The sequence below is a fragment of the Sardina pilchardus genome, chromosome 21, assembly GCF_963854185.1.
Source record: "Sardina pilchardus chromosome 21, fSarPil1.1, whole genome shotgun sequence".
Taxonomy (NCBI): domain Eukaryota; kingdom Metazoa; phylum Chordata; class Actinopteri; order Clupeiformes; family Clupeidae; genus Sardina; species Sardina pilchardus.
In genome coordinates this window covers 22,322,215-22,329,714 of record NC_085014.1, presented here as the reverse complement: position 1 = coordinate 22,329,714, position 7,500 = coordinate 22,322,215, and the positions used below count along the sequence as shown (strand labels likewise).

Below are 7,500 nucleotides of genomic sequence, written 5' to 3'. Positions count from 1 at the left end.
GTAGCCTGAGTTTACCCATTATATTCCCAAACCTCTGGGGTGACAGTGCCAACCACTGCATCCTCCAAAACCTTTGCAACCTGCAAAATCCGCTGACCGAACCATAACGTTAATAAGACGCTAGCCTGGGCGACCCCAGACGAACCTGTTGGCAAATTTGAATTGAATGTGCTCTGCAGGTCCGTCTGGAGAGGGTTCTGTTGACCCAGAGACGAGAGGATACACTGGCTGGAGGAGTTCTTGATGGTGTCGTCGGGCATGTGGGTGGTGTTGAGGCGGATGGCGCTGGGGAACTGGCTCAGCAGCTGGTTCTGGAAGTCCTCCCGCCGCTCGTATTCTTTGCCCCGGTGGATGAACACCTTGTTCTGTCGTAAAAGCGTTGCGTATAAGCCGTGTTATAGCCACTGCTCGTGGGTTATGGAGCTTTTATAGGCGCTGAACGCCAGACACATACTTTTTTTTTGCTCACAAAGCAGAAAGTGAAAAGTTGGAAAATGCAAATGCACAAACACACTTTTTTCCCTCTAAAAACGTGTAAAGTTGCAAAACACAAAAATACACACACACACACACACACACACTCTACCACACACAGACCATGCCACACACAGTCAGCAATGTTCTTACGCACCCGTAGGAACAAAGGATAGCCACATCCATAGTATCCCACAGCGAAGTAGTCTGGTTTGGGCCGCAGGATTTTCATGATGTTCTCGTAGAACCGCGCCTGCTGCTTCTACAGAGCGGGAGAGAGATGGAGAGAGATGGGGAGATAGTGAGAGAGAGAAAGATTGTGAGTGTGTGTGTGTGTGTGTGTGTGTGAGGGAGGGAGAGAGAGAGAGAGAGAGAGGGGGATGCTCAGATATGACAATTGCCAATCTCCCTCCATCAGCAGAAGGGATGCGGGCATTTCTCCCAATGGGGCCGTTAATTAAAATCCTGCCTACTGCGTCAAAAAAATCAAGACATTCTACGGCAGACAGACAGACAGACTGACGCAGCAACTGAAAGAGAGGGGAGAGTGGGCCAGAGAGAGAGAGAGAGAGAGAGAGGTAAAAGTGAGAGACAACATGCATAATCATATTGATATTTCTATGACAGCTCGCAAATTACCGCTTGGAAATGCATGCTCACTGAGCGCGGGGAGAGCTCTCGCCCGCTTCCCAGCGCTTTCTCGCGCATAATATTCCCTCCTCAACGTTCCCACCATCTCCCATGGGAAAGGAGGAAAGGAAGAGAGGAGAGGAGAGGAGAGGAGAGGAGAGGAGAGAGGAGAGGAGAGAGGAGGAACGTTGACGACTGTGACAGCTGCCTGGCCTAAAAGTGAAAGTCTTCAAGCCTGATTGAGGAGCACAGCTATCTCCGTCAGGGGGGTAAGGCTGAGTAGATATAAGCTGAAGCTAGATATAGCATCCCCCCCTGGCTTTCACTAGCCAACGCTTCAGCTTTTTTTTTCAAATTTATATATCTCTTTCTTCTTTTTCTGCCAGAAATCATTAGCGTGTGCTTGGGCAGGATAATGGGGGGCTTGAGATTGAGTTTGGCGCCGACATTGAAAGTCTGAAGGGCATGACTCAGTGATTCTTCTGTAGCGGTGGTGGCGAGAGACCCCTGGGTGTGGTAAGTCATCTGCCCCAGACACACTTGTGTGTTATTCTAATTAGAAGCGTCACACGCCATGACTAAATACTGAGAGTGTCGTCGCCAGGACTAACCTGCTCCAGACAGCATGTGACAAAATGGATCTCCGTAATTACTCTTTGATGAATGCGAGAGAATCTCCACACACCACCCCGAACGAGGGGGAAAAAAAATGTATAATAATAATGACAAAGTTTCATTAGTCTCCGCCCTCTCATTTGCAATGCATGAGTGGTGGACTAGTTCTAAGAGAGAGAGGGAGAGAGGGAGAGAGAGAGAGAGAGAGAGAGAGAGAGAGGGAGAGAGAGAAGCGACAGAAAGAGAGGAGGGTGAAGTTACCAGACTCTGACTGAGGAGTTCGTAGTCGAACACTTCCATCTCGTACTGCTCAGCCAGCTCCTTGCACAGCGTGATGGCCTCCTCCCACATCTAAATAACACACAGAGAGAACATGCAGTCAAGATTAAACACATACACGCTTACACGCTCCCAGTCAAGATCACGCGCTTACACACACACACACACACACACACACACACACACACACACCGGGGCAGATTATGGATTTAAGGAGAAGAGCTTCGAGAAAACCGAAATAGCACGAAAAACCCTCTTCTTCGGGGGCTGGTGGGAATGGCATAAAGAGATGTGAGATTAGAAAGTACTGACGGCAGATACCATCAAGCATCTGGATGACTCATTGATGTGGCATAGAACAGGAATTGGCTCAGATGTTGCACATTCGTCTTGAAGCTCCTCTTGAGAAGATATACGACTCTCAGAGGTAAACAAATAACGGCACAGACACGCTGACGGATTTATGGGTGACCGAGAGCCGCCCGTCCATGGGATGCTTTACTTGGTGCTATTACACGGCTCTTCACAATGCTGCGGAATGCTCCATTCACTTGAATGGGCCCTCCCAATGTTCAAAGGTCTGATATTTCTCGATATCAGACAGTTGCTAAGTATGATAGATCACTGTCAAGGAAAATGGGTTTAGTGCTTCTTATTTACATCTTTCATACTGTATCACTCTGTCAGTAGTGTGGTCACTTCCTGCGATGGAACTTCATTCAAAAGGGAAAGCAGCTGGTCGATCAGCTGTGTTCTAAAGAATGTTTGATTCCAGTTTAATGTGTGTTGCAAACTATTTGTTTCTCAGCAAAAGCCATGATGAAACAGTAACAAATAAACACAAGTCACATCATCTGGAGTTCGTTTTGGCAAGAAGGCACGTAATAAGTAGGATAATGTATAGAACGTTGGTCATTATCGGGACAATGAGTTCCTCCGCTGGCATCTGGGGCCTGTTTGTCGGGAAATATTTTGCCGATAATGACCGGCGTTCTACACACGATCCCTCACTTAGTTTGACCACCAGTGTGGCCGTCAGGGTGTCCGGTCCACTTGGGCGGAGCTCCAGCTTACTGACCTTGCCCTTGTCGAAGTAGCCGATGATGGTGTCGTAGAGGTTCTCCTTCAGCTGCCTCTGGGACTGACAGCCCTGGGAGTCCAGCTGTGGCGGCAACTGATCGTCTGACCACTGCAGGACAGAGAGAGGGAGAGAGGGAGGAGAAATGGAGGAGACAAAAACAGAGAAAGAGAGGAGGATGGAGATTAAGGAGACAGAGGGAGGGATGGAGGGAGAGATATAGTTAGAGAGAGGGGGGGTAGAGGGGGAGAGAGGGAAAGAGGGAGAGATGGAGAGAGGGAGGGAGAGATAGAGGGAGAGAGGGAGAGAGAGAGAGGGAAGGAGGGAGGGATGGAGAGAGGGAGGGAGGGAGGAAAGCCAAAGGTTCATAAATATAATGTTCCCCAGCGATGGGCACCAAGCCGGGGTCGTAAAACAGCTCAGAGAGCTTTATCAAGCCGCAGCGCCCCGCCCCAACCGACGTCAGGTGCGGCCGTAAATCAGCCAATAACGATCCCGCTCTCATTCCCAGCGCTGCCAGAGCAACTCGGGACCGGCCAACCCAAATCCCTCCGCCACCCGCCCGTGTCACGGAGACTGAAGTATGGGGTGGATGTTGACTCAGTGAGGAACACAGAGTGTGTTTAGAAACGGTGACGAGCACCAGGTTTAAACCCGTTCTGTTGGTAGGCTGTGTGTGACGGCAGTGGTGCCAATCACAACAGCAGCAGAGGTGCGCGTGGATGAGATGTGCAAGAGTGTGTTTGTTGATGAGCATCATGTTGTTTTTCAGTCTGTTGGTGTTTTGTTTGCAATGGTAGAGGTGCCAATCATAATAGCACTGTGTGTGTGTGTGTGTGTGTGTGTGTGTGTGTGTGTGTGTGTGTGTGTGTGTGTGTGTGTGTCTGTGCGTGTTTGTGTGTGCATTTGTATACTAAACCTGCACAGTGAGTCAGTCTTTTATGGAGTATGTGTTTTGGCTGTCAAAACAGAGTGAGGACTGCTTGACCTTGGGAAACAGTCTTGTAATGTCAACAACAGAACAGCCAAATATTAATCACCAGTGGCCGTGCTGTGCAGGCATGGTCAACACTCTAATTCTGTTTAATGCTGAAGTTCACGGGAGTTCAATGGCTGTTAGCAATTACACTTTCAAAAGCTGTGCTGTGATCTTTGACTCTTTCACAGCTGTGGAGTCAATGATAGCTATTTAAAGCCCGGTCAGACTTAATTAAAAAATCAGTAATTCAGCAGAAAAAGTCATTAGAATGAACACTTGTTTGTGTCGAAACGCTTGTTCAGATCGTGTGTGTGTGTGTGTGTGTACCTTCAGAAGTCTGGAGTGCAAAAGTAAAGTGTAGGCCGCCTCTGTAAAGTTTTCAACATCCAGATGCAGGTCCCTCAGCTTGTACAGGTACCTATAGAACACACACACACACACACACACACACACACACACACACACACCACCATTATGTTCATACAGCATGTACACTCACCATAGAGCTACTCCACAACAGCCAGCAGCAAACACTAGAGGGCGCTGTTTGTTAATGTTGTGACTTTGACCCTGATGGGACTTTGTGTGACATGCTCTCATCTAGTCCACTGGATGTTATTCCACATGATGTTGGGTAAGATTACTGTGGGATGGCTTATGGCTGATGACAACGTTTGAAGGTCAAGAAAACAGAGTTTTATAGTACTCCCCTCCCCTACAATCTCTCTCTATCCCTCTCTCTCTCTCTCTCTCTCTCTTTCTCACACACACACACTCACTCACACACACACTTTCTCTCTCTCTCTCTCTCTCTCTCTCACACGCACACACACACACACTCTCTCCTTGTGTCTCATTTGGCTAAATTCTCACACACACCACATTACGATAATCAACATGCTGTGCGTGAACTGAGACATAAGAGGCTTAATAATTCAATAACTGTATAAAGTAGAGGAGGGCGAGGAACACAGAAAGATCTTAATTAGATCATTTGTTTCATACGCCTCCCCTCAGGCCTGAAGACACATCTAACTTTAATGTGCCTGCAGGGACACAAGACACCACACCAATACACACACACACACACACACACTCAGAGACAGAGTGAGAGAGAGAAAACTCACTGATGCGCACGTAGACATTCACAGACACACACAAACACACACACATACACACACACAGCCATCCACCCATCCAATACACTCACACAATCTGACACTCCACCCCCAGCGCGCACACACACACACACACACACACACACACACACACACACACACACACACACACACACACACACATACACACACACACACACACACACATCCCCGACGCCTTGGAGCAGGGCACAACAGTGCTTCAACTTTCTTTTCCACTGCAGTCAAATTCTGGACATTTGTTTTCACCCTGTGAATTTCGGAGGTGAAGCTGTATGACAGTTCTTTCCCCAACTCTGGCTTGGACTCTAAATATCACCACGCACACACGCGCACACACACACACACACACACACTCAGACGCACCCACACGCACGCACACACGCACACACACACGCACGCACACACACACACAAACACACACACACACACACACACACACACACACACACACACACACACACAAACACCCACACACACACACACACACAAACACACGCACACACACACACACACACACACACACACACACACACACACACACACACACACCGCCTCTCTCCTCGCTGCCTTTTGCCCTTTTCTCCTCCTGTCGTTTTTTTCTCTCTCCCTGGCTTCCCCCCGGTGTCTTACAATGGCCGTCATCCTCTGATTCTGACAGTCTTTCATTTCCCTACATCCCCTTATCACTTTCATTCTTGCTCTCCCTAAAGCATTATATCCTCATTGTATTATTCCCCTGCTCGTCTACATCCATTTAAACCACCATCCTTCCTGTCTCTCTCTCTTTCTCTCTCTCTTTCTCTCTCTCTCGGTCTCTATGTCTGTCCCTCTCCCTGTCTACCCTAAAATGGGTGCACATGTTGCTATGAGAGAAGACGCTGATCCTCTGGATTTTAACATTAATTCAGCAAGGCTAAGATAATCCCTTGTCAGATTATACTCACACACTCACAATCCCACGCAGCCACATACACACACACATAGACACACACACACACACACACACACACAAATACACACACACACACACACACACACACACACACACACACCAAGTCGATACATATCTGTCTCACTTTTTCACTCTCTGTTTCTCTCTCTCTACTTTGTCCTTCACTTTCATGGTTACTATTATTGTGACGAGGAGACAATCAGAGACAACAATTACAGTGCAGTACTGCTACTCACCTAAACACGCACGCACACACACACACATAGAAACACACACACACCAATATTTTATTGTGTGAGTGGATCACATCCAATTGTTGTTGTCATTGACATAATAGGCATTACCTGATGTACATGCCCTCACGGTTGATATCCTTGTAGAAGTTCTGCAAAAGAAAGACAAACCGCTTGAGAAACCATGCACGTCTGATAAGGGTGTGTGTGTGTTGGTGTGTGTGTGTGTGTGCATATATGTGTGTGCGTGTACAGTGTGTGTGTGAGTGTGTGTGTGTGTGTGTGTCTGTGTATGTGAGAGAGAAAGAGAGTGAGTGTGAGTGAGCTGGTGCTTGCGTGAGTGCGTGACAAGAGTGAGTTTTGCGTGTCTCTGAGCATTTGTCTTTGGGCAGACCTCTACATTGTCCTGAGGCTCATTCCCTATTCAAGCTGCGTAAGCGGCCACTAAAACATAATGACACCCGCCACAGTGCAATTTGAAGGCCTATCAATACATTCCATTGCAATATGGCGGAAGCTAATGGAAGTTAGCTCACGGTGAAGTATGACTTTATCCGGGACGGAACTCACATGAAAGGGAATCATTCATGGGGGATCCCAGGCTTTGCCTCCTTCAGATCGGAGCTTTAAAGGGTGCCAAGAACAGGTCCGAGTGTAACTCCCCGCTCCAAAAAAAAAGTATTAGCCGCGAGTTGTCAGGATAGATGGCGACAGCTTCATCATTTATTGATGAGAAATTGTGAGCGATGAAAAGATGTCATATTCCATCCCCAATGCTATATTACCAACACAGCCCACTGGCCAAAGGAGCAAGAGATGGTTAGCCTGAGGACCTGTCTCTCTCTCTCTCTCTCTCTGTATCGCTCTCTCTCTGTCTCTCTCTCCGTCTCTCTCCGTCTCTCTCTCTCTCTCTGTATCTCTGTCTATCCACCTCTCTATCTCTCTTACAAAGGCTACAACATGCTATAGTAGCTGCTACAGTATTAATGGGCCCAGCCAAAGTGGAATAACTGACAGCTGGAAGACTTGGATCCCAACAGTCGGCTGTGGGTGATTGACAGGAAGTTTGGCTCGCTCCTCTCTGAGAGTGACTGGCAGCG

The 7,500-nt window shown here is 47.9% G+C and overlaps 1 protein-coding gene across 1 annotated transcript in view; it reads right to left on the bottom strand.

The window, feature by feature from the left end:
• Nucleotides 1–7,500, bottom strand: part of LOC134069448 (dedicator of cytokinesis protein 2) — a 106,602-nt gene that overhangs the window by 6,907 nt on the left and 92,195 nt on the right. The window contains exons 35-40 of the mRNA XM_062525413.1: nt 6,512–6,552; nt 4,383–4,473; nt 3,077–3,187; nt 1,981–2,070; nt 632–736; nt 224–365 (exon numbers count right to left, since the gene is read on the bottom strand). Coding sequence (XP_062381397.1) covers nt 224–365; nt 632–736; nt 1,981–2,070; nt 3,077–3,187; nt 4,383–4,473; nt 6,512–6,552 — 580 coding nt within the window. The remainder of the gene's footprint in view (nt 1–223; nt 366–631; nt 737–1,980; nt 2,071–3,076; nt 3,188–4,382; nt 4,474–6,511; nt 6,553–7,500) is intronic.